The 27,162-nt window shown below is 31.2% G+C and overlaps 1 protein-coding gene across 1 annotated transcript; it reads left to right on the forward strand.

Annotated features, from left to right (window-relative positions):
• The first annotated feature begins 946 nt into the window (after positions 1–946).
• On the forward strand, positions 947–20,279 carry LOC111699736 (1-phosphatidylinositol 4,5-bisphosphate phosphodiesterase). Its single transcript, XM_023470468.1, has 24 exons — positions 947–1,059; positions 1,850–1,904; positions 2,963–3,114; positions 5,519–5,628; positions 6,253–6,408; positions 7,147–7,276; positions 7,723–7,923; positions 8,137–8,212; positions 8,389–8,449; positions 8,860–8,923; positions 10,595–10,711; positions 11,008–11,070; positions 11,516–11,607; positions 12,279–12,394; positions 13,354–13,417; positions 13,650–14,639; positions 14,713–14,876; positions 14,934–15,026; positions 16,009–16,110; positions 16,682–16,755; positions 17,721–17,831; positions 18,133–18,202; positions 19,315–19,388; positions 20,157–20,279. Exons 1-24 carry the CDS (start codon positions 986–988, stop codon positions 20,215–20,217), a joined length of 3,270 nt encoding a protein of 1,089 aa, XP_023326236.1. The 5' UTR covers positions 947–985; the 3' UTR covers positions 20,218–20,279.
• The last annotated feature ends 6,883 nt before the right edge of the window (positions 20,280–27,162 follow it).

Consider the following 27,162-nt stretch of genomic DNA (forward strand, 5'->3'; position numbering starts at 1 on the left):
TCCGACCTCTACTCAAACCCTGATGAAGGTCATCTCATCCCACATCTGAGAGCCGAAGTTGGTTCTGCAAGCTGTTCTTCTGATGAATCCTAAACAAGAATATAATGTTTAAAACAAGGTATTCTACAAATAGATCAATATTCTCACATTTCTCTTTTCATTTTAAATCTTCTTATCCTTCAAGGGCTTCATTTGCTTTAGTCATGATAAACCTTTAGAGTAGTGGACACAGTTTTTAAACAAGAAATATTTATATTTAAAAATATTGAAAAAGGAAAAATCTTGTTAAAATTTAGATTTTACGATTATTATCATGCAACATATTTATAAAAGACAAACTTCATTTTTTATCAATTTATCTTACAATTGCTTGTTTTTAGTCAGTTTATAAAAAATTAAGACCAAAATAATAAGGCTTTTAATTCTGGGCGTCACGTCGCTCTGTTGAAAGAATTGTTTGTAATTTCGAGCAACAATTTCGTAATTTCGAGCAACATTTTGGTAATTTCGAGCAACATTTTGGTAATTTCAAGCAACATTTTGGTAATTTCAAGCAACATTTTCGAAATTTTGAACAAAAAGTTCGTATTTTGAACAAAAAGTTCGTATTTTGAATAAAAAGTTCGTATTTTGAATAAAAAGTTTGTATTTTGAATAAAAAGTTCGTATTTTGAATAAAAAGTTTGTATTTTGAATAAAAAGTTAGTATTTTGAATAAAAAGTTCGTGTTTTGAACAAAAAGTTCGTATTTTGAATAAAAAGTTCGTATTTTGAATAAAAAGTTCGTATTTTGAATAAAAAGTTCGTATTTTGAATAAAAAGTATTTTCAAAATGTTTTTAGTAGTTGAATATTATGTCTGCAATGTGCATGCCTACGCAATGAAGCATGCATTAAAGTTTTGATGTGTTTTAATGTTTAAAATCCCAGATTTTTAACTTATTTAAAATTTCTTGATTCTTATTAGGGGGAGAAAAATTGTAAAAATGACGAAAGCGTTTGAGCTTCAGTGGCGGATACCAGTTCATCCCAAACTACTGGAAGGAAGCACGTTTGATCGGTACTTTCACTTTTACTTGAGATCGAATTAAATTATTCGAATTAACGTAATTTCAACAAAGTTTCCATGCATGTCCGACTCTCAAAGGAATAGTAAAATCGTTCGATCAGTAAAAAAATAATAATTTTTTTTCAAAAACTTTTAAAAAAATTGTTTAACAACGAACAAAATCGTTTATGAATGATCGGTTTTTTTGCTTATTTTAAAAACAAATTTCGTTTTTTATTTCTCTGAATGATCCAAGTGGTTCGTTCGTTTTTTCTAAAAAGTCGTCTTCATTATATTGATTTAATTGATATTTTTCATATTCAGAACAGAAAAAAATCTTATCAATAAAATTTGAGGAAATGGGAAATATAGTTTAACTTGTCTGTGTACTGTACAATACTGTACTGTACTATACTGTACTGTACTGTAATGGGAAATAGTTTAACATGTCTGTAATTTTAGATGGAAGAAATATTTTTGACTTCCCTATGTATATGAACTATCAGGGCTATTAACTGTAAATTGTAAATTATCCTTTTTCAGAAATTTTATTATATTAAAAAGATTTAATAACACACATTTATAAATTTGTTTAGCTATTTCAAACATAAAGTTTTACAAAAGATTTAAAAATAGGCGACAATGATCATTCCTCATTACATAACATTTAAATTATGCATTCTTTGTATTTAAATTCTTGTAAAACTAAAACTTTCCAAGTTTCCATGCATGCTCCAATGGGACATCAAAATATAATAAATAGATATAAATTATAAAATTTCAACATTTTCTATTTCTAAAGGTGGACAGAGGACAAGGACAACGGGAGTGATCTGGAGGAAAAATGTTTATTTAAGGTCGCAACTGACGTTAAAGGAATTATTTCATGTAACCTTAAAAGGGAGTGACCTTCAATGTAAAGTACTTGAACTGGGAATGCATTATTATTAAAAAAATGTTATGATTCATTTGAGACCTATAAGATGTTCATATAGTTCATATTTGTTCAGCAAGAGCACAAATTCAATCTTTAAAATATTGAATTTGAGCTCTTGCTGAACACATATGCACTTTTAAAACATCTGATAGGTCTCAAATCAATCCTGAACAGATGCTCAATACTACTGCAATCTCAGTTCAACTACCATACATTGACGGTCACTCCCTTTACAACAGTACTCTTCTCGGGCAGCCATAATACATTTGAATTTCCGAGCTGGGTCAACCTTTCCGGTCCCAGTTTGTACTGTACGTAGCTCTATGGACAGGAATAGCCGGTGCAACAAGTTTGACTTTATGCTTTAGTCTGAATTTACTTTTACTAAAGGGGCAGAGGTGCGTGTCTTAAAAGCCTTATTTGGCTAATCAAAAATATGCAGACGATTGAAATCAATAGTTATAATTTTGAAAACTGATTTTTTTTAATTGTGATTTCTCTACAAAAGTGGTATGCGCTTTTCTACCGAATGAAAACAAATAGGAATTATTATTACCCCAAGATATTCCAATTTAATAATTGTATAAAGGATTTAAGATTGCCGTTATAGATCGTGCATTTCCATTTTTGCATGAAAGGTTGCTCCCTTTGTCGACCTTATTCATACCAAACAGGCTGACATACGCCTTTTTGCCGTGTTTTCGATTTTTGTTTTTCGTTAACGCAGAATTTTCAAAATGTGGTTTTGACAATTTTTAATGGTTTAATACTCTTATACGTAAATCTCAGTAATTTTAAAAATAAATAAACAGCCATGAAATATGCAGGAACAGCTTCAAAGAACTCAATTTATTATTTTATTTTAAAAGACTAAATATCTGCAGCATTCCATTATCAGTAGGCTTAAAAGACGACATTTTACACATTTTTTAAAGACACAGTTCTGAGTTAAACTGAATTTGATTTTTTTGTTTTCAGGTTGATTCTGACGGATTCTTTATATTCTGGAAAAGTGAGGGTCGAGAAGGAGATGTTCTGGATCTTTCTCAAGTTAATGATATCAGGTCAAACCATAACTTCAACAAAGGGGTTCATGATATAAGAGCTGAGATTTTTAAGCTTAAACCCGAGTAAAACCTAGTCTTAGCGTCTGCTTAGACCCAAGTAAAGCTCAAGTCAAGACTAGGGTTTTGGATGGCCTTAAGTTTTGTAAAAACCAACCGCCTCGGGTTTTCGCTTTTTACAATTTGGGTCTTCAACAGCTGATGATTGTAAATTTGTTAAAACTATGTTATTTTTACATTGAAAATCTTGGGAATTATTTGCAGTGTCAAATTTGAGAGAAGGTATGAAGTTTGAATTTTCGAAATTTGCATCTTCTTGTCGCGACTCATCTGACGGCAATCTGTCTGCTATATAGAGAAAACTTTCTAAGCAGTCTCTCATTGGTCAAATCAGAACCAATCCTGACTTGGGTACTATCGAGCCCGAGTCCAGGTTTTACTCAGGTTTAAGCTTTTAAAATCTCAGCACTGGTTAAACCAAAACACAGGGGTTCAGATACCAGGTAAAACATAACACAGGGGTTCAGATATCAGATTAAACCAAAACACAGGGGTTCAAATACCAGGTTAAACCACAACACAGGGGTTCAGATACCAGGTAACCACACAGGGGTTCAGATACCAGGTAAAACACAACACAGGGGTTCAGATACCAGATAAAACACAACACAAGGGTTCAGATATTAGGTTAAACCAGAATACAGGGGTTCAGATATCAGGTTAAACCACAGCACAGGGGTTCAGATATCAGGTTAAACCAAAACACAGGGGTTCAGATACCAGGTAAAACACAACACAGGGGTTCAGATATTAGGTTAAACCACAACACAGGGGTTCAGATATCAGGTTAAACCAGAACACAGGGGTTCAGATATCAGGTTAAACCAGAACACAGGGGTTCAGATATCAGGTTAAACCACAGCACAGGGGTTCAGATATCAGGTTAAACAACAGCACAGGAGTTCAGATATCAGGTTAAACCACAGCACGTAAGGGTTTAGATATTAGGTTAAACCAGAACAAAGGAATGAAGATATCTTCAGGTTGCAACTTCTGTATTGCTAAAGGGACTGTAAGCGTATTTTCAAGTGACCCTCCATGCATAGATGACAATGCTCAATTCACAACGGTACCCTTGAAACATATATGTCTGTCAATATTGTCGAAGATATTTTTGTTTTTCTATATTTAAAGCGTTTAATTCTGCAAATAATTCCTTTATGTTTTCTTCCGTAGAAATGCGCAAGCAACTTTTGCAGAGAAACCACGAATTGAAAATAATCAGTTTTTAAAGCTGATTTATATCTAAATTAAACTTGATCAGACAAAGTTTGGAAGGGCACTGATGTGGATCAGACATTGCCATCTTTGCATGTAGGGCAATTATAATTACGATTAGAATTCACCAAGAATCTGATAACATGATTGATTAGAACAAGATTAAAAACATCTTCTCTTTGATGAGATTTCGAATTTATATGGAGTCAGCTGGTTTTCACGGATTAAGCACTTAATGGCTTCAAAAGTTTTTGCAAGTTTGTGGATTATCGTTATCTCTTTAAATACAAGTTCCAACCTCTGAATTAGTAATCAGGGAGACTTCACTTTCTTCCCTTTCTACAAAATTGTATATTTTTTAGATTTTGAAAAAAAAAAGATTTATGCATTTGAATTAATTAAACCCGATTATAGTTACTCATATCTAAGGTTAATAACGCGATCAGTCTTGACTAAGTTTATTCCAATACAGTTAGAACCTGCTTAGACATAGTTAGTTTAGCGTGAACATGGCTTCATTACAGCCAGGAAATACTTATATCTAGTCAAATTCAAGTGACAAGACTTCATACAATCATGGCATACTTAAATCTAGTTAGTTTCGCATAAAAAGCCTTAAAAACATACTTACATATAGTTATTTTCAAGTGATAAGGGTTCAATGCAGTTATGTGTTAAAAGACTTCAATGCTGTAAAGACCTATTTCGATTTATTTAGTCCCGCATGAAATGAGTTCAAAAGAGCCAGGATTTGCTTATATCTGGTTATTTTCGCGTGACAAGGTTTCAATAATCAATAACAAGGTTGGGAAACATGTGGGACTGGATTTAGGGAAACCTTACGATAATTCCTGTACCAATCATACACTAAGAGAACAAAATTAAGAAAAGAAAAATAATCATAATGAAAATAACAATTATGATATTACTAGTATTAATAATATTAATGTTCAAAATATCTTAATATCAAAAATATATATATTTTTTAATATCAAAACAATAAATGTTTGGATTCATTTTCATAAGAATTGGTTCTATCGGGGACATTTGTAAATGTAACCGTTTGCAATATGCATAAAATAGGTTAATTGTTATAATACATAATTTTAACTAGGAACGATGGAGGGGCTCAAAAATCTATAAATCTTTTAAAAATCTTAAAATACTTTTACTTTATGAAAACCATATTTAGAAAGTTTGGAGATAAATATCCTGATCAAGCATTTATAATCTGCTCTGGACTGGATATGGTGAATTTAAACTATTGCCACGTGGTGTGCCCGGATGTTGCAACAGCTAACGGTAAAAAATCCGCCATCTTGGATTTGGTTTGGCACAGTGAGATGTGTACAACCTTGGAATATATGGACGATATTTTATCAATCTACTGTGTTTTTTGCTGTTGCTACAAAGCAAATACGTAGTGTACACAATACACTTCATAATAAAACTATTTATTAGATTGTTTAAAATCATTACGTGAGTCTGAGCATTGTCTTCACATTCCACAGTTTTCTGGGTCCCACTGTAAAAGTAATTTTATTAAGTTGCAACTTGTTAAAATAATATTTCTTTAACCTTTTGTTCTTTTTTAAAGATTACATTTTATTAAAAAAGATTCTTAAAAAAGGGGTTTGAATGATCAATATTTTTATATTCACATATGTATCAGTTAGTATAAATTAAATAAAAAATAACATTTGTTGTCCCTAAAGGCCAATTTCCCGGGTTGTTACGATCAAATCTCGGTATTTTTGTATTGCAAAAGTTTGTATTTTTTAATTTGCGTTGTAATCTGGCATCCCCCATCCAAGCTTCATTCATACTGAGAAGAGGGCGGCTGACAAGAATCCATCTGCCTAAGGGCTTCTTAAGCCTGAGAATAGTAGAGTGCAGGAAAAAAAATAAAAAATGTTTTCTATATAGTGTGGAAGGAGGGGCTGCGACCTCAAACTAACTCTATCAAGAAGAACAATATCTGTCCTATGTCCAGTTTACAACGACATTGGAAGAAACTACTTCTAAACTCCACCGTTGATGGCAAGGTGGCGGTCAAGACAATTGCTAAAACTTTCGCGTCAGGTGACATATTTTTTCAACTCAATAAAAACTGTAAGTAAATGCCCTTCGAAAAAATCTATTGTTCGCAATATTGAACTTGTAAAAAGGAAATCGAAAGTTTTATTCGAAATGCTGAATATTTTGTTATTAATTTGGATCAAAATCTCCTTAAACCAAAATGTTATACAAAACTATAACGTTGGATACAGTCCTAGAAAACCCTTTAGCTTCACTTTAATAATCTGCAAAAAAAATACGGTGGTATTCGATTATATCAACGTAATGAAGACGACTTTCGATTTAAATTTTATTTTTTTATCAAGCTTTGAAACCGTATGTATACAAAAAAAAACATGGAAACAGAGAGAATCTGTCAATTAAAAAAGCTTCTATTTAATTGCTTGTAAACTTGTAATTCGAAAAAGCTTGCTTACAATTAAACTTAAATAAAAAGTCGTCTTCATTATATTGCTAAAATCGCCTACCACCGTATAATTTACAAAAATTCAAATATTTTTTGCAAAATCTATATTTTAGCAAAAAAAAATGTGGCAAAATGAATAAGTGCCCGAAATATGACAAGTTAAACATTTTTTAAAAGTCCTTGACCAAGCGAATTAAAATTTGAAAATTAAATTAAAGTTATGTCCTAAAAAGGTTAGGGGCGGGGGGACCCCCACTTAGCCGGAATCACTCAGCCGGAATCGGGTTTTACATCATGAATAAAATTATTCTTTCGTTAAAATTTGTGAAATCTAGGAAAAACTGAAAAGCTCGTTTACCAAACCCTGGCTGACTGTGGATTACCAAATGAGAAAGGAATGTCGATTGAACCAGATCTTTTCACATTCGAGGTTTTCTATAAAATCTACCAGGCTATCTGCCCCAGGTATAAATCTACCAGGCTAACAAAAAGTTCAATTTGGTGGTTTTTCATTTTAAAGTTTTAAAGGCCCGGCATCATTGTGAATCAGGCAAGGAGGGTGACTTGAAATTACACTACAGTGATAACCATTAAACAATGTAATCAGAAGAAGACATTTAAGCAATACGTGTATTATATGCTGTTACAAAGCAAAAAGCTTTATTAGACACTTATTAAATCACTAATTAGTAAAATGGGTCTGTTTACACTGCACAATTGATAAGTCTCATGCTCTTTGGACTTTTCAAAATTGAAACTTGATTATGAAGTCGGTTTTCTATTCCAGATTTTTCTGGTTAGCACTTTTTCATTCCCTGTGGCTGTAAGTCCCATTCTTTTCTTTGTGGGTAACCTTTACGTAGCTTTAACTCTGTATCCCAGTTTTAAAAGATATCCTTTTCTCCTTACAGGACGGATATTGAAGAGTTGTTTAAATCCTTGACGAAGACCGAGACGGTCGACTGCATGAAGTTGGCGGAGTTTATGAACGACAAGCAGAGAGACGGCAGGCTGAACGAGATCACATATCCGAAATACGGGAAGAAAAGAATTCTTGAAATAATTAATAAATTTGAACCAAGCGAGGAGGTGAAAAAACAAGAGTCTCTCAGGTTAAAACTTACATTTTTGTTAAAAAATTACAATTTATATGGGACAAGTTGGTTTACACTTTAGGATGTAAATTAAAAATATTCTCAATATTACCCATGATGATAAAAAAAACATGCTAAATTTATAACTCTCAATGAAAAGAAAACTTCCAAAAGAAAGATGGGGGTAAAAAAAAAAAAAATGTTAGTTTATGAACACTTAATAATTTTCAGTCGAGAGGGTTTGATTAGATACATGATGTCGGATGAAAATGCTCCAGTTTATTTAGAACGGCTTGATATTTACCAGGTTATATGATCCTTTTATACAATAATATAATAATAATATTTTTAGAGTAAAATTCACAATTAATTTAGGAGATGGGCGCGAAGCGCCCTCTAAGGCTAGAAAGAAGGGCGCGAAGCGCCTTGAATTTCTAGTAATGTATATTATATATGAATAATAAATATCTTTATAAATATTAGGATATGGATCAACCCTTGTGTAAATACTATATCAACTCTTCTCATAACACCTACCTCTCAGGTTAGTTATTTTACACCTACCTTTCAGCTTAGTTTTTTTTCCATAAAGGGTGATATACATATATACATAAATATTTTCTGACATAAGGGATTTCTGATCTATGGATTTCTGATCTACGGATTTCTGATCTACGGATTTTCCGACAAAAAATGTATTTTGTCTTCAAAAGGTCGTTAATGAAGGGTCGTCGTTAACGGTCATAAAAAAGAAAGGATCGTTGTTAACGATCATAAACAATCATGAAAAATTCAAATAATTGACTACAAGTGCCATTTTACAAATAAACAAGGATTTTAGTACAATTCACGTCCATTTTCTAGTAAAATTGTAGCTTTTAATTCAGCCACTTTTTAACTATTTACTTTGTTGCTTTTTGGGTAAAATTTTTGTAAAAATTTGTTAAAATTTAGGTAAACAATTTGGAGGAAAATCCACTGTAGAGATGTACCGACAATCCTTGTTGGCAGGCTGCAGGTACGTTTATGATAATATACAGTAAGGATGATTATATTAAACTTGATTGTCTTCTTTCTTAGAATAATTAACAAGAGCAGATATAGTCTAGGTTAAAGATCGACAGTAATTATCAGAGAAAATTTTGAAATTTTCCTTTTAAAAAGTTTCTAAGAAATCCGTAAAATGTTTTGTACATAATTTTTCTATCAAAAAATGAAAGAAACCAAAATCAGGATTTTCTGAGGAAGAAATTTTATTTGCAGCAAACATACTTTATCTGAATATTTTTCCTTGAAAGTTACATTAATCTAAAGTAAAGTTAAATTCACGTTTTTACTCAAACGTCTTTATTGAAGTGCTATTGAGAAGACCAAAAGAAATTGGAGTTGACAAAGTTGGAACACATGCAGTAGTAATGTAACATAAATTTGACCTTCTCCTCCTGTCTACCTCACAGTGAGGAATGGTTGATTTTTTTAGTCTGGGTTTGTGTTCAGAGCTGAAAACTTTAGAATGAGATATCCCGTATCTCGATTACTTAATCTGAGTATCCAAAGGACACACTTTTGATTTTCTTCTTCTTTCTTGGATACAGTAGAGTAAAATCGAAACCCGGGTTTTATACTTTAGAAAGTCCCTCCCGTTTCTGTATATTAATCTTAAATGGCGCGCAAAATTTTTAATTTATCGGCTACTTGTAAGCGACTCTGATTGGTTGAATTTTATACACTTTTCAGGATACAAGTACAAGATTAGGTTAGTCTCGATATTAAGAAAAAGAGAGGATCAAGCATTGATCTCGATATCCGCCATTCTAAAGTTTTCAGCTTAGATCTCCTTACAGGAACATAACTTAGAAATAGGGATGTGGCATTAAGTTAGTGTTTTGTCTATACTTTCTTCCAGGGCCTGCACAGGAAATGTTTATAAAATTGTTCATTCTTCACATTTTTTTTCTAACACTGTGCCAAATGTTGATCCTGAAATAAAAATTTCTAATTTTTATTTTGCATTTTTAATAGATAAAATTGATAATATAATTACATATAGTCCGTACAGTTCGTATTACGTCACCAGAACTTTAGCCAATGGTAGTGCAGTATACTGGTCACGTGATTTCCGTCTGTATCACGTGACAATTATCCTGACATAAAATAAATGCAAAAAAACAAGTTACTAAAAGCTATACTGTTCAAAACGAGCGTGCTATAAAGATCGTTTTTGGATCGTTAATGGATCGTTTTTAGATAGTTTTGGATCGTTTTTAGATCGTTTTTGGATCATTTTGGGATCATTTTGGGATCGTTTTTGGAACGTTTTTGGATCGTTTATGGATCGTTTCTAGATCTATTTTTAGATCGTTTTTGGAACGTTTTTGGATCATTTTTGGATTGTTTTTGGATCGTTTTAGGATCGTTTTTGGATAGTTTTTGGATCAATTTTGGATCGTTTAAGGATTGTTTTTGGATCGTTTTTGGATCATTTTGGATCGTTTTTTGGATCGTTTTTTTACCGTTTCTTTGATTATTTTTCCATTTTTTGAAAGGATAAAAACTTATTTCAGTTATAAAATTTTTGGAATTTTATAAAAAAAAATTTTAAGTGATCCACAACGATTAACACTACTAAGAAATAGATAAAGATTTCTGTTCAACATAAAGTTCTATACACGAGTGTCCTTCCTTTCAGGTGTGTTGAACTAGACTGTTGGAATGGGGATGAAAAGGTGAACTTTGAGCCAATAATAACCCACGGAAAAGCTATGTGCACGGATATCATGTTTAAAGACAGCATCCTGGCAATCAGGAATTTACACAATCTTTGCAACCTGAAGTTGTGTGGACCTTTGATATTTTAACCTTTGAATTCTGCAAGATCTAATATATAGTCAAAGTTAAAAATATCAAAGATAAACATAAACTTTTTCATAATAAGGAAAAATATTTAAATTTCTTTGTTTCATTTTTATGTGGACTTGGAATAGTTTTACAAATATTAAAAAATGATGAAAATTTTGTAAAATTTAAGATTGGTTGGGTCATAATTAAAAAAATTACAGTTTTTGATTTTTCTTTCAATATTTGTGTTTGTGCTTGGCGTAGAGACTGTGCGTTTGTTACTTCTGATTATCCTGTAATTCTATCCCTGGAAAACCATTGTAACAGGTAGAGGTGTTAATTCTTCTTAAAATCAACAAAAGGCGAAAGTTATTTTTTGAGTTTTCAAAGCTAATCAATCTTTGTTTTTAGAAAAAAAGGGTTAAAAATATAAAATGTTAGATTTTAACTCTTAAACAACAAAATTATATGATGATATGATAGTTTTACTGAAAAAATATAATTTTTTTATTTGATTTGATTTAAAATTATTTTTCTCTGTTAGAGAAAACTGATCTTTATTATTTTTACCTAAAATTTCTATAAAAGTTTATGGGGATTAGACGTAATCTAGAGAATAAATCAACAAAAGGATTGGGGAGTTTTAACCTCTTCTTGATCGTTTTAATATTTTTGAAGAAGATAAGAAAAGGATCGTGTTTTGAGCGTTTGAAGACCTAGGTCCTAGTTGATGTAGGCACACAGATGGGTTTAACACGTATCTATCACTTAGGCAGCAACAGCTGAAGATGGCAAAGTATATGGAGGAAATATTTGGAGATCTCCTACTTAAAGATTTTCTTAAAGAGTATCCAATGAAAAAAGGTATCAAATTAAATTATCTATAATAGTCAACAAAATTTTCCTTTTATTTTAAATAACCAAATTGAACAACAATTTTAAGTTTTTAATGCCTTTTCAAAAATAACTTTCACGAAAGAGGGTAAATGCCAAAAAATGCAGGATTCATTTGTTACGATTGATAAGATGTTTTTTACGGTGTAAAATTACTAAATAAAAGTGTGCAAACTTTATTAACCAGAAAACAAATTTTTCTATAAACTGATTTGTGGTTCAATAAGAGGTGGTAAACATGATATTAACTCTTATCATCGAAAATAGGTCATTTTAATCAGTCATCTGTTTATGAGATGTTTGATTATTCAAAAATGTTATTACATTTTTCTTCTGTATTATTATGTATTAAATAATTGTAAAAAACATACTTTTCCTCTGATTAAGTACCCTCCTGGATTATCTAGTCTGGTGAAATTTGAAAACAAGTTTGCGCTCTTGCTTAGTAATGACATGTCGGTAAAGTGTCTTTTCATGGTATCAAATGAATTCTAAAATTTCTCTCGAAAATACTGAACTCCAAGTTCAACTACCATACCTAGCCAGTCTCTTCCTTTAAAAGATATTTTTTGCAAGATGCTGTATGAATAAAATTTTAAAATTATACAAAAGCACGATGCATTTATACTTTTTTTCAATAGGAGTAGAGATGCCCCCTCCCAGTGCTCTCAAAAGGAAGATACTGCTGAAAAACAAAAGATTAAAGCTTGACGTGGAAAAAGCAGAGTTAGAACTGTATCTTAAGGGAGAACTCCAGGTATAGAATATAATTTAGAATGGAGCACACAGGACTAGAGCTGTATCTTAACAGAGAACTCCAGGTATAGATTATAATTTAATATGGAGAACACAGGACTAGAGCTGTATCTTAACAGAGAACTCCAGGTATAGATTATAATTTAATATGGAGCACACAGGACTAGAGCTGTATCTTAAGGAAGAACTCCAGGTAAAGATTATAATTTTAAATAGAGAACACAGGACTAGAGCTGTATCTTAAGGGAGAACTCCAGGTATAGATTATAATTTAATATGGAGAACACAGGACAAGAGCTGTATCTTAACAGAGAACTCCAGGTATAGGTTATAATTTTATATGGAGAACACAGGACAAGAGCTGTATCTTAAGGGAGAACTCCAGGTATAGATTATAATTTAGAATAGAGAACACCGGACTAGAGCTATATCTTAAGGGAGAACTCCAGGTATAGGTTATAACTAAAAAATGGAAAAAAAATAGAGTTAGAATTGTATCTGAAGGGTATCTTAAGGGTATCTTTAGGGTATCTAGGTAAAGATTATAATTTAATATGGAGCACACAGGACTAGAGCTTTATCTTAACAGAGAACTCCAGGTATAGATTATAATTTAATATGGAGCACACAGGACTAGAGCTTTTTCTTGACAGAGAACTCCAGGTATAGGTTATAACTTAAAATGGAAAAAAATAGAGTTAGAATTGTATCTTAAGGGTATCTTAAGGGTATCTAGGGATAGATTATAATTTAATATGGAGAACACAAAACTTTACCTCCAAGGTAATTATTAATGCTTGAAGAGAAAAACTAGCCTTAAATTTAAGGCTGAAGCGAAAACTTATGACAGTAAGCGTTGTTAAAACTCCTAAAAGGGATATCTAATCTTTAAAATACTATAAGACTTTTGAAAGTGTTCTTGTAACTTATGATAGCTTAATTGAAACTATTACTATTTAGGCAGAAGAGGAAGCAGGTGAAAGTGCTACTGGGGGTGATGCTGAAAAGAAACCTGATGAAACAGGTAAAAAATGCAAACTTTTTCTTTACAGAAAATTATAAAAAAAAAACAATTTAGACCATAGAGATTGGAGAAAACCAATGAAATATTGAAAAATTAATGAACTAGATCAGTTTTTTGTTTTCTTTTTGCACCTTTTATTCATCTCGATTAGCATGAGCATTAAAAGCCAAACTTGTGTTGTAACTTTGTAAAATCTCTAATATTATATGTTGTTTAAAAACAAATATTTTAGGAGATGCTCCAGCCCAACCAGCCCATACTGGAGCCACAACTCTCATTCATCCTTTACTATCCAGCTTTATCAATTACATTACATCCGTCAAGTTTACTGGCTTTGATGAGGCTTTCGAGAAGAATGAGACCTACAAGATGTCTTCATTTGCTGAAACCACCGCTCTTGGTTATCTAAAGTCTCAGGCGCTTGAGTTTGTAAACTACAACAAGCGTCAGATATCTAGGATTTATCCGAAAGGTGCTCGTGTAGATTCCTCCAACTATATGCCTCAGGTGTTCTGGAACTCTGGTTGTCAGTTGGTGGCCCTAAACTTTCAGACTCCAGATCTGCCCATGCAGCTGAATCAGGGAAAGTTTGAATACAATGGTGGGTGTGGTTATCTCCTTAAGCCAGAGTTCATGTGCAGAGAGGACAAGCAGTTTGACCCTTTTGCAGAGACACCTGTGGATGGAGTTATTGCTGCGCAATGCGAGGTCAGAGTCATATCTGGTCAGTTCTTATCAGATAAAAAGGTTGGAACATATGTAGAGGTTGACATGTATGGTCTGCCAGCTGATACCATTAGAAAAGAGTTTAGAACTAAGGTTGTTCCTGCAAATGGACTTAATCCAGTCTACAATGAAGATCCGTTTTGCTTTCGTAAAGTTGTTCTTCCTGAACTTGCAGTTCTAAGGTTTGGTGTCTATGATGACAACGATAAGCTCCTTGGTCAACGTATTCTACCATTTAATGATCTTCAGATGGGATATCGGCACATTGCCCTTCGAACAGAAGGCAATTTTCCTATGGCTCTTCCCATGCTGTTTTGTCAGATTGATGTTAAAATCTATGTACCAGATGGGTTAGGTGACTTCATGGATGCCTTGTCAGATCCAAGGGCTTTCCTTTCTGCGCAGGAAAAGCGTGCTGAACAGCTGAAAGCTCTTGGTATACAAGAAAATGATATTGGTACTGATGTCATTGAGGGCAAAAAAAAACCTGCTGCAGGTAAATATAGTTTTAACTTATTAAATGATTATTTTCAAAAAAAAACTGTGTAAGGTAACATTTGTTATATCAGGAAAAGCAGGAGCTGCTGGAGGGGCGAAGAAGGAGGAAGAAAAGAAAGAAGAGATAAAATTTGATCCTGTTACACCCGATATGATCAAGAAAGATAAGGGATTCGTCAAAGCAAACAAAAAATACTCCAAAGAATATGAGACACTAAAGAAAAAACAGAATAAGGTTGTACACAAAAAAATAAAAAGCCTTTACATTTTTTCTTAAACTCGCATTATTTAGGAGATAGCAGATGTAACAAAAAAACAATGTACATCCTTTGAGAAGCAAGCTAAAGGAAAGAAAATCGAGAAAGCTGAGGAAGTGGATGCAAAGGTAAAAAAGAGATGTAACACAAAATTATCTCCGTATTTTAAACCTTAACATCATAAATTTAGACTGGGATAACTCTATCTTAGAAGTCCGGGTTAAACACTGTAGGCAAAAGTTTTGTATTTTAAACCCATAACTTTATACTTGGGTTTGCAGCATAAAGGAAAATTCGTTCAACATTTTTTTGCATTTCGTTTGCTCGCAAAAATTGCGAATATTTTTGCTTTTTTCGCGAAATTTCGCCTAAATCTGTTTTGCAAAAAATGCAAAATTTTCACAAAATAAGAATTGCGAAAATTTCGAGAAAAAATTCTGAATTTAAAAAATGCTAAATTTTTGCGAAAATTCATCAAAAAAGACAAAATAAAGCTTTCAAAAAAAAAATTCACGAAAAAATTTTGCAAACAAATTTCTGGAAAATCTTTGGAAAAATGCGAAATTCTTGCGAAATACGATTGAAAATTTACGCATTTTTTCGCAAAGCGTTTCGTTTGCTGCAACCCCTACTTTATACGCTTTGAGCAATGTTGATTTCCCCAATGAAGGTTCAACCAGGCGTTCTCATTGGTGACAGAGATAGACTCTAGACAAATCTTCACAATTTTGCACTTGAGTGAACCCTATCATGATTTTTTGATTTTTGATTTTTTCTCCATAATTTAAAAACGGTTTTTACTAGAGAGTTCGAAATTCTTCACTTTTTAAATTCCTTATAATTTAGCACATATTTTGTCAAATATTTGTTTTATGCCTAAGGTCTGGTGGAGGACGGTGAAACGACTGATGTTTCATAATAATCAAAAATATCTCATATTTTAATTGTTTTTAGCGATTAAAAACTGAAGGGATTGCACCATCGAGCATGCAACTAGGGAATTCCTTTGTTATTCTAATAGAAAACCTCTAGTCAAAGCAAAAAAAAAGATAAATGGGGCTCTGGTCCTTTAAAAACATCGACAGCCACTTAATTAGTCCTTTCATTTAGTTGGTTGAGATAGTAAAAGAGCAGACTGCGGAATGGACGGAGTTAATGAACACCCACAGGAAGGCGGAGTGGGATATGGTCAAGATCCACCTTAAAGCCCAGGTAAACATCTTTAATATCGAGAGGGGGATATTTTGGATATTTTGCACCCTCCATCCGTCTGTTTTAAAGTACCAGGAAAGGGGCGTCATTTTTAAATATGTTAAATTTCCCACAAAATTTTCCTTAATATTTTTAATTAAAACTTATTTTTAATGAGCAGGCCTAGAAAAGTTGGACTATGGACATGTATTACACTCCCTTATCTCAACTCTACGGGCAAAATCATAGGGGGGGATGGAAAACACTCCACCCCCCGTCTATATTAGACAAAAATGTCCCAATCCTTATCGGGTTAAAGGGACTGTGCGTGTAAGTTGAATGTATGTGACCCTCCAGCAAAGATAGCAATACCATTGAAACCTTAATTTGACGAAAAATGTCGTTTTTTTGACGCAAAAAGAAGTTTTTATTTCTGTAAAATGTTTGGCAGAAACAGTTCAAAAACAAAATCATGCTTATACTTACGGTAACGTTGTGATCGGTCTTTACCATCTTCGTTTGGAGTGTTACTTGAAATTGGGATTACAGTACTTTTACAGAATGATTTTGTCAACTATATGTTCTGCTATAGGAGGAGATATTCAAGAAGCACATGGAGGTGATACAGGCCCAGCAGATAAAAGAGTTGGAGGCGTCCTTTGAAAGGAAAAATTCAAACCTCTACTTGTTCACAGATAATAGCACTTTGCCAAGAAATTTATATTTTCAAATATGTTCATTGTTCAACCAGTTTTTAACAGTTTAAAATAATCTTTTACAAAAAAACCAGGGTTGTGATATTTCTTTACATAGATGAAACGAAGATGACAATACTTACACTGAAAAGATTAGAAACTCAAAAATATACTTTTGTCCAAAAGTTTCAATTGCAAAATATAAAAAGTATATCAATACTATTACTACATTACAAAGGCAGATTTGACTAACTGCCATCCTTGTAAAGCTTTCTTTCTTGGAACCCATTTGGAAAACTTAACATCATTTTTTTTAATATTTAAAAAAAGGTTTCTATTGTTATCCATATTGTCGATTTCAAGGATAAAATATTATAAATTCTCTTGCAAATTTATAAGCAAGTTTCTCATTCATCCTTGATCAGGAAACGGTTTTCACAATCACGTTTTACTTTAGAATTATGTCTACAGCCCCTTTAAGTAGAGATGGACTTCGTTTTTTTTAAACGAACTAAACAAAAGTAAACCAACAATTTGAAATTATTTGAACAAACTTGAAAAAACTATTGTTTTACTGAGCGAACTTTTCCAAAAGATTTTAACTTAACAAACGATTTTTTCTTACAAATTTTTGAAAAAACGATAGTTTTTTTTTACTGAATGAACGATTATATTGAACAAACATTTTACTGAACAATCGTTAAGTTATAAAAGAAACAAAATATATGGAAAATTAACAAAATATTGAAAATGAACAATATCAATGTTTTTGAACGATTATAAAAAAAATGAAATGGGTCGTTCACAAATGACGAACGAATAAATGAAAAAAAGCGAACGTGCTCATCTCCACCTTTAAGTTCTAATTATTGAGGTTAAGATGAGAAGGAGATGAAGTTTAAGTTCTGATTACTGAGGTTTAATATTGTTGAGTAGAGATGAGAAAGAGATGAAAGCTGGTCAAGCGAAGATCTCTGTAGAAACTGCTAAAGATGTTCAGACTGATGCTACTCTCAAGACTAAAGCAGAGAAGGATAGAAGACTCAGGTAAGCGAAGATCTCTGTAGAAACTGCTAAAGATGTTCAGACTGATGCTACTCTCAAGACTAAAGCAGAGAAGGATAGAAGACTCAGGTAAGTGAAGATCTCTGTAGAAACTGCTAAAGATGTTCAGACTGATGCTACTCTCAAGACTAAAGCAGAGAAGGATAGAAGACTCAGGTAAACTCCACTCTGCTGGACAGTAGGGGAAGGTCAAAATTTGGCAATTGACGACTTTGTGACCTCGTAGCTCCTTAAACTATAATCTTACGCGCGTTTTAAAAATGATTAATAACCCTTTTTTTAGAGAGAAGAACCAGGCTAATACCAAGAAGTTTATCGATGAGAGAAAGAATATGGGGTTTAAACAGAACAGGGTAATTATAACTCATTTTTTATATAGAGTAGTAATCTTTGTGTTTTTTTGTGTTTGTCCAATCAGAGCTAATGAACCCTTTGACTGATAGATTTGCATGAATTATGATTCAGCTGTAGGGTTTCCAGCAAAATGGAAAAATCTTTGCGCGAAAATTCCGCTGTTTTAATTTTAAAAGGTATCAAAATTTTAAAGTTAACATTAAAATCCTTAACGAAAATTGCGCGGAATTTGATTTTGCGCGAAATTATTTTTTCTCTGGAAACCCTAATAACTGACCGTATTTCATTCTATTTAATGGAAACTGTGTTGGAGCCTGGACGGTATTTTATCTTTTTCAAAACCATTTATGCAAAATATAATTAAATGTTAGACAATGTTAAAATCTTTATAATGTCGAATATTTTGCTATACTGATCTGTCGTACGGTACCGCTTTCATTTCTATTAAAAAATAAAAATTTTAAAAAATTATACAAAGAGCATACAATTAAAATTCACAATTTTCATAAAAAAGACATTGGTTTGTATATACTTTTTTATGTAATAAATTCACTATTTCAACTAAAAAGATTTTAAAAGATAATGATTTATTGCCGGCCAGTTTAAATGAACAATTTTTTCCCAAAGGAATTGAATTTTTACCATCAAACTTAAATTGTCTAATTCCTAAATCTTTGCAAACTAATGACGTAAGCCTTTGATATTTCTATGAATTCTATTGGACCGAATAATTTAAGTTTGAAATATCAAAAGTTTACACAATTGGGTTGTAAAGATAGAGGAGTTTGAAAATTTTAATTCGTGACAAAAACTCAGTTCCTTTAAAATAAAATCGTTTATCTCGGGTTTAGGGTTGAAAGGATCCCAAAATCGGAAAAATTCCTTTTCATTGTAAAACTATATATTTAAGTTCTCTAAAACACAGCTTATAAAGAATAGGTTTAGACATCTATACATTTGTGTAAATATGGAGCACATCTATACATGGTTAAGAACTATTAACTATACTGGATTGCAGATTTTTGTTTTCTTGTTCCTACGTTTCCTCTTTCCATGATAGACGATATCTGGTCGCTACAATTCAAATTAATTTATATCTTTTTCCTTTCAGGTAAAGGAGAAATTGAAGAAAACCCACGCTGGTCAAATTGAAGAGCTCGCTAAATGGGTTGAAACCAGGATCAGGTTTTAATTTTTTTATTTATTCATTTATACATATTTGTTAATTATCATTTTTGTTGAGGAAGCAGCTGGAACATTATTTATTATTAAGGTTTTGGGATGAGGAAGCAGCTGAAATATTTATTATTAATGTTGTGTGATGAGGAAGCAGCTGAAATATTATTACTAAGTTTATGTGATGAGGAAGCAGTTGAAATATTATTTATTATCAAGGTTTTGTGATGAGGAAGCAGTTGATATATTATTTATTATTAAGGTTGTGTGATGAGGAAGCAGCTGAAATATTATTACTAAGTTTATGTGATGAGGAAGCAGTTGAAATATTATTTATTATCAAGGTTTTGTGATGAGGAAGCAGCTGAAATATTATTTATTATTAAGGTTGTGGGATGAGGAAGCAGCTATAATATATAATTTATTATCCAGGTTGTGTGATGAGGAAGCAGCAGAAGTATTTTTATTGTTAAGGTTAAAAGTGATGAGAAAAAAGCTGAAATATTATTTATTATTACGGTTGTATGATGAGGAAGCAGCTGAAATATTATTTATTATCAAGGTTGTATGATGAGGTAGCAGCTGAAATATTATTTATCATTAAGGTTGCATGATGAGGAAGCAGCTGAAATATTATTAATTATTAAGGTGATTTCATGAGGAAGCAGCAGAAATATTATTTATTACTAAGGTTGTATGATGAGGAATCAGCTGAAATATTATTTATTATTAGGGTTGTATGATGAGGAAGCAGCTGAAATATTATTTATTATTAAGGTTGTGTGATGAGGAAGCAGCTGAAATTAAATTTGCAAACAAACGCGAAGCTTTCGTCTGATCCAGTTTATTGATAGAATTAAATTGCGAATGCTAATCTAGAAATATATAATTTATGTTTTATTTTTGTAGAAAGATATCATTTTACATTCACCTTAGCCGATATCAGTATTGAATAAATAAACTTATAACAATAATGGTATTTTTTACAAATTGTTTATTCATCCCAAATCCGTGTTTTAGCTATAGTAAGTTCTAAGTCAAAAATATAAGCAATTCGATTAAGTTTTTACTTTTGAGAAAGTTAAAAGTAAGCAAATATTGTTTTGAGTATTTGGATGTGTTTTAATGCATATATCCCTGGCCTTACCGTAGCTATCAGCTTATCTCTTGCCCAAACGCTCACCAAGAAATCAAAAAAAAAAAATTCAAGAGTTTGAATTTTACGAAATTGTCTTTTACACAACTTGTAATTCATAAGTTTGTTTTGTTTATCAGGAATTTTGCATGGCACGGTTGAGAAGGAGGCTGGGGGGGGGGAGGCTGAAAAAATGCAAGTTGTTTTGTTGTTTGGTAAATATTTCAAAGTCAAGAATTTAACTATGAATAATCAATCTCTTGCTGTTAATATGTTGAAAAATATAATTTTTCTTAATTCTCGAGTTCTGCCATCATCAAGCCACAGCATGCATACAAGGGCTGTTCATGAATCACTAAAAAACCGGTTTCACATGAATATGAATATCAGCAGTTTAATCTTTTATAAAAGTAGAAAATTAAAATTTTTAATTTTTGGAAAAAATTGATAAAATAGACACACTTTTCAATTGTGTTGATTTTGTTTCATAAAATTCATCTTTATATATTTTGTTCGTCTGTCCGTTTGTATCCAATAAACGTCAAAACGGCTGAACCGTTCGGACCTAATATTATAAGGTAATTCCCATGACCCCAGGGAAGGTTCATGAAAAGTTACGAACATTTGTCTCCATGTTATTTAATTTTCGTAGAATTTTGAAATTCTCGAATTTTCATTAATTTTTCAAAACATCGATTTAAAGTATATATTCTACATATTTTTGTTTATAAAGTTGATATCTCTGTTTGCTAGTTATAGTATTTTCAATAATAATTCAAACACCCTTTGACCGATTTGCCTCAAATTTTGAATTTGTAGAACCACGGAAATTATTGAGTAGGAATTGACGTTTTTATAGGTGAACATTTAGTTTTCCTGGTCAAGATTAGGTTTAAAGCAAGTTGTTAAATAAGTCAAAAGTACTTTTTTTTAATTTTCCAAACTATGCCCATCCCTATATACCCTAGTAACAACAGCCAGTATTTGTGAGCTAGTATTTAAATTAAACATTAACACGAATAAAAATATTTGCTTGAGTTACGAGTAGAGCAATATTTGAGAAAAACATGATTTCATAAGCATAAATTTGCTACAGCTGAGAAGTACAAAGAAACATATACAGAACAATATGAAACAGATATAGAAACCATACTGTTCGTTTATATTGAATAATCGATATAATTGTCAGATTTTCGACTAAGTATTTAGTATACCTAAAGGATTTGAGTCTTTGCCACAAACTCTGATTTTCTAATCCCTATATCTTTTTAATCCAATGGCATAGACCTTAGATATTTCAAACTATGAATTATGTTAAATCAAATAATCCAAGTTCGAAATATCAAAGGGTTACACCTTCCGGTCGCAGAGATAAAAGGATTAAAAAATTTGAGTTTGTGGCAAATACTCAGTTCCTTTGTACGTAAATAATATAAAATATTCTTATATTCTAACAAAACTATCCTTCGCGTTTCTCTTCTAGTAACAATTTAACTTTGCTCTCAAGCTGCCATTTGCTTTGTAAATTGCTTTTAAGGATTTTTCAAAAATAATAAATTTCGGCATTTTGCCAAGCAAAACTTTTAAAATTTTTCCAAACAAACATTTTAAAATTTGATTACAGCATAAATAATATATAACGCAACTGTTTTTAAGACTACTTGTTTTGTTAATGATAAAAAATTAAACCGAAATGGTCGTTTTAAAAACGATCGTTTTAGAAATAAACAAGTGTTGGATATACTTCTAGAAATTTAAAACAAAATTATCTTTTAAAAAAACGAGTTTTTAAAACAATCGTTTTCGAAAGCCAAAAAAAATATTTAAAAAATAACATTACAAACGCTACATATCAAAAAAAAACATTTATAAATCTCGCGTCAGTATTCGTTCCTAATCAATTTTGCTTTAAAAATCTTAATTAAAACGTCCTTTTTTGCTCCAAAAATATGGTTTTAGTTTGTTTTAACTGTTCGTTAGTTTTTACAAATTCAAAACAAAACGAAAAATGTAGATTTCATTTCGATCCTCATCCCTAGTTAGGAAGGAAAGGCTGGAAGGGTTGGTAATGTAAAAATGTGTTGGGAATTCTAAGGGTTGGTTATGTATAAATATGTTAGGAATGGGAAGGATTGATTATGTATAAATATGTTAGGAATGGGAATGGTTGGATATGTGTAAATATGTTGAGAATGGAAAGGGTTGGTTATGTATAATCATGTTGGGAATGGAAAGGGTTGGTTATGTATAAATATGTTGGGAATGGAAAGGGTTGGTTATGTATAAATATGTTGGGAATGGAAAGGGTTGGTTATGTGAAAATATGTTGGGAATGGGAAGGATTAGTTTTGTATAAATATGTTGGGAATGAGAAGGGTTGTACTATGTATTAATATGTTGAGAGGGAAGGATGGATTAATGTATAAATATGTTGGGAATGGGAAGGGTTGATTGAGTTGAGAAGTGAACTCCGAGGAGTGAAGAGCTCTGTGTAAATTATCTCTGAATACAGGCGGGCAAATTATTTCTATTAATCATAATCTTATTGAAATGTTTGTTATTGTTATTATATATTTTATCTTATACTGTTTTAAAATTTTAATATTTAATTCACCATAATATTTTATAATTACTCTTTTAATATTTGTCAGACTATTTTACGATTTAAATATTTTAAGACTTGCAAGACTTTAAGACTTTCTTCTAATTTTTTTGTTTTATTTTATTTTATTTCTTTTGTTACTGTTTTTTCTCCCTATTTATAATCAACTATACCCATTTTTAAATACACGTATCTCAATTCTCAATTGAAAACTTGTTTACGCATTATTGTGATAATAATAACAAAAATAACTTAAGTACCAATAATGATAATAATAAGAATATTAATAATAATGATAACTACAAAAATTGCTGATTTAAACAGGATTGTCCAAAGTTTAAACTGAAATTTCTGAAATTGTAACTTATATATTTTCTCATTTTAGAAGCAAATTAAAAAAAAAACATTTTTCTTACAGTAATAACCAGAAAACTCTGGAATAGAAAGACGACTTTTGAACTCAAATTATGACTTTAGTTAGTCCAATAAGCACGGGAAACAGAAGTTGGTCCGTTTAAAAAGACCCAATTCACTTGATTTGGAATTTTAAAAGTGTCTAGTAAAACTATTTGCTTTCTAACAACATAAAAAACACAAAACTATTGCAACAAAGTCGTCTTCCTATTTCGGAGTTTTCTGGTTGTGACTGTACATCATTTTTTCACTTATTTTCTTCCTTATTATCATACTTTTCCTTCTTCTTTCTACATTTGAACCTGCTAGAACTTGTTAAAACTGGAAAAAACGTATTCTCCAATTCAAAGAACACTGTGGGAATTAGTGATAAACAGAAACATATGTAAACATGATCAAATTACAACACAAGTTGAAATTTAAATTTTCATCTTTAAAAATATTTTTTTTAAATTAACAAAGAATTATTAATGATAAAGCTTATTTCTCTTTGTTAGTATACGTTGCAATACATTGCTATAAGGAAAAATACAAAGTTTCATGTTAGTCTGAAACTATTTAGTTAGAAATATTTTAGCAAATAATTTCGTTGTGTGCATTTTTTATGTTCGTTTGGAGCATTGAGCAAAATACCATTGAGCAAAAAGAGCATAGAGCAAAAATAGAGCAAAGAGCAAAATAGAGTAAAGAGCAAAATAGCAGTATAGAGCTAAATTAGAGCACAGAGAAAAATAGAGCATACAGCTAAAAAATCACATAAAGCAAAACTATAGCATAGAGTTAAAATAGAGCAAAGAGCAAAACAGATTATTGAGCAAAAATAGAGCATAGCGCTAAAATAGAGTACAGAGCAAAAAGACCATAAAGCAAATATATAGCATAGAGCTAAAATTGAGCATAGAGCTAAAACAGAGCAAAAAACAAAAATATATCATATTAAGACAGCTAAAATAGCAAATAAAGCAAAAATATAGAAAAGAGCTAAAATAGAGCATAGAACTAAAATATTGCAAAGAGCTAAATTAGAGCATAGAGCTAGATTAGAGCATAGGACTAAAACAGAGCATAGAGCCAAAACAGAGCATAAAGCAAAAATAGAGCATAAAGACAGATATAATAGCACACAAAGCAAAACTAGAGCATAGAGCTAAAATAGAGCATAGAGCTAAAACAGAGCATGAAAAAAAACTAGAGAATAGAGCAAAAACAGATTATTGAGCAAAAATAGAGCATAGAGCAAAAACAGATTATTGAGCAAAAATAGAGCATAGCGCTAAAATAGAGCATAGAGAAAAAATAGAGCATAAAGCAAAATTAGAGCAAAGAGCTAAAATAAAGCATCGATTAAAAATAGAGCATAGAGCAAAAATACAGTCTACAAACATAGTATAAGAGACTATTAGAGCATCTTGGACAAATAGAGAATAACAGATGAATAGAGCATGGCATAAAATTAGATCATAGAGTAAGAAAGAAAGATAGAGTATGCATAGAACAAACAGTGCAAATAGAGCATTAATTACCTAGATAAATTATCTAGGATTAATTACTATTAGATAGCATCAAATACAAGCAGAGCATAGAAGATGAATAGAGCAATGAGCATAGAGTAAGGTTAGTTCATAGAGTAAGAAAGAAAGATAGAGTATTCATTGTGCAAAGAATAAAAATAAAGCATAAATGATTGATAGAGTATAGCGTAAAAGAAGTACAAAAAGAGGATAGAGTATGCATTGAGCAGAAAGTAGACAGAGCATAAGAGTTCAAATAATGCATAAGTTAAAATAAAACATTGAATACAAATAGAACATTGAATACAAATAGAACATTGAATACAAATANATTGAAGTACGATTAGAAGCGATCAAAGCGCATATTTTTCACCGTAAGCTTGTACCTCCTTTATTTATCGCGAACACTCCCTTTAAGAGGGGCTTCAATAAAAGTGTCGTTTTTATTTTGCCTATAAGATTAAACACGTTGATCCAAAATGTGCTCAATCATACGGAACATTTTGACAATTTCTGTTTTTAAAGCTTAAATAAGCTGATTGTTATTGCTTCTAATGTCTAATGTAAAGGGTTATAGTTAGTTAAAACCACATGCCAAAGCGTTGCTGACCCAATGCAGTCTTGAAAATTGATCAAGGCCAAACGACGCTTTCTACTGGAACTAAGACTATACTCTCAAACAATTCTCCGTTTCTTTTAGAAAATAGAAATTGATCAAAAAATGTTTAGATGCTTGGTTCATTCCTCGGAGGGTTAACATTGATCGTTCTGTGATCATGAAATACATCCTTCCTATTCTATACTTTACAGGTATTTTCTACAGTTTAAACCAGAACTTCGGAGACATCGAAAGAATTATTTTTTACAACTTTTCAATTATACAGTGAAACCCTTAATAACAAATACATCGGAAGAATTTATCAAATGTCGTCTTGGCAATTTTTCAATGAGTTTTATACTATATTACGTAAATTTCAGTATTTGCGAAAATAAATAAATAGCTATGAATATGGGGGAACAGTTTTAAAGAGTTCCATAAAATCATTTAATTAAAAAACAAAATATCTGTAACATTCCATTATCAGAAAGTGAAGAATACGACATTTGATTAATTCTTTCGATGTATTCGTTATTAAGGGTTTCAATGTACCTAAATCTCAGTAAACTGTAAAAAAAAAATCCAAAATAAATTGTTTTCCAAATGCAGACAATTTTGATAATCTCTGAAGCAAAATTTGTTCAGATTTGATCGTCATTCGTCTATTTCTGCCATTTCCTTTTATCTTCAACACCTATTCTATAAATGAATTATGAATTATTTTATATCTTCGTATCTCTGTGGAGTTATTTTGTGTTCTTAAAGGGACTGTAAAATTAAAGGGAGTGACCGGCAATTTAGGGTGGTTGAACTGAATATGTAATATTGTGGAAAAGATTGTAGGATTCATTTGAGACATATAAAAAGTTTCTACGACGTATATTTACTGAGTTTGAGCGCAAAGTCGACGTTCAAAATTATGAATTTGGGTAGGTACGTTTTCAGAATCGGTTTTTTTTAAATTATTGAATAACGACGACAAAAAAGTAAACAAAATTCTACATTAAACTAATTAGTTGTTTAGGAATAAGTTGAGAAAATTAAAATTACCCTTGTCATCGAAAATAAGTAATCTTATTCAATTATTAGTTTCCATAATTTCTCAAAGTTCACAAAAAGTTTCTGCAGATTTTCTGGAATTTTTATTGAAAAGACGACATTTGAAGAATTTGTAGAAATCTGCAAACAAATTCATAGAAAAGAAGAAATTTAATGTAATAAAAATGATAATGATAATGAAAACGAAATAATTGATTCTAACATTGAATATCTTTTAAATTATTGATCAGATAAATGTTTCAAGGGTATATATTTAAATCTGTAATTGGAAAGCTACTTGAAATTACGTTAACGTCCCTGTATTCCCAATTATAAAGCCTTGCAATGTCATATTAGGTTTATTGAAATACATTTAAACTGATTTAATTCTAACCGTATGACTGTTGGAAAAATTTAGCTATTAAAATTCAAATTTAAATTTTTTCTTTTTAACTATTTTTTAGTGAACAGTCTCTTTTTAAAGT

The sequence above is a fragment of the Eurytemora carolleeae genome, unplaced genomic scaffold (genome assembly GCF_000591075.1).
Source record: "Eurytemora carolleeae unplaced genomic scaffold, Eaff_2.0 scaffold262, whole genome shotgun sequence".
NCBI classification, from domain to species: domain Eukaryota; kingdom Metazoa; phylum Arthropoda; class Copepoda; order Calanoida; family Temoridae; genus Eurytemora; species Eurytemora carolleeae.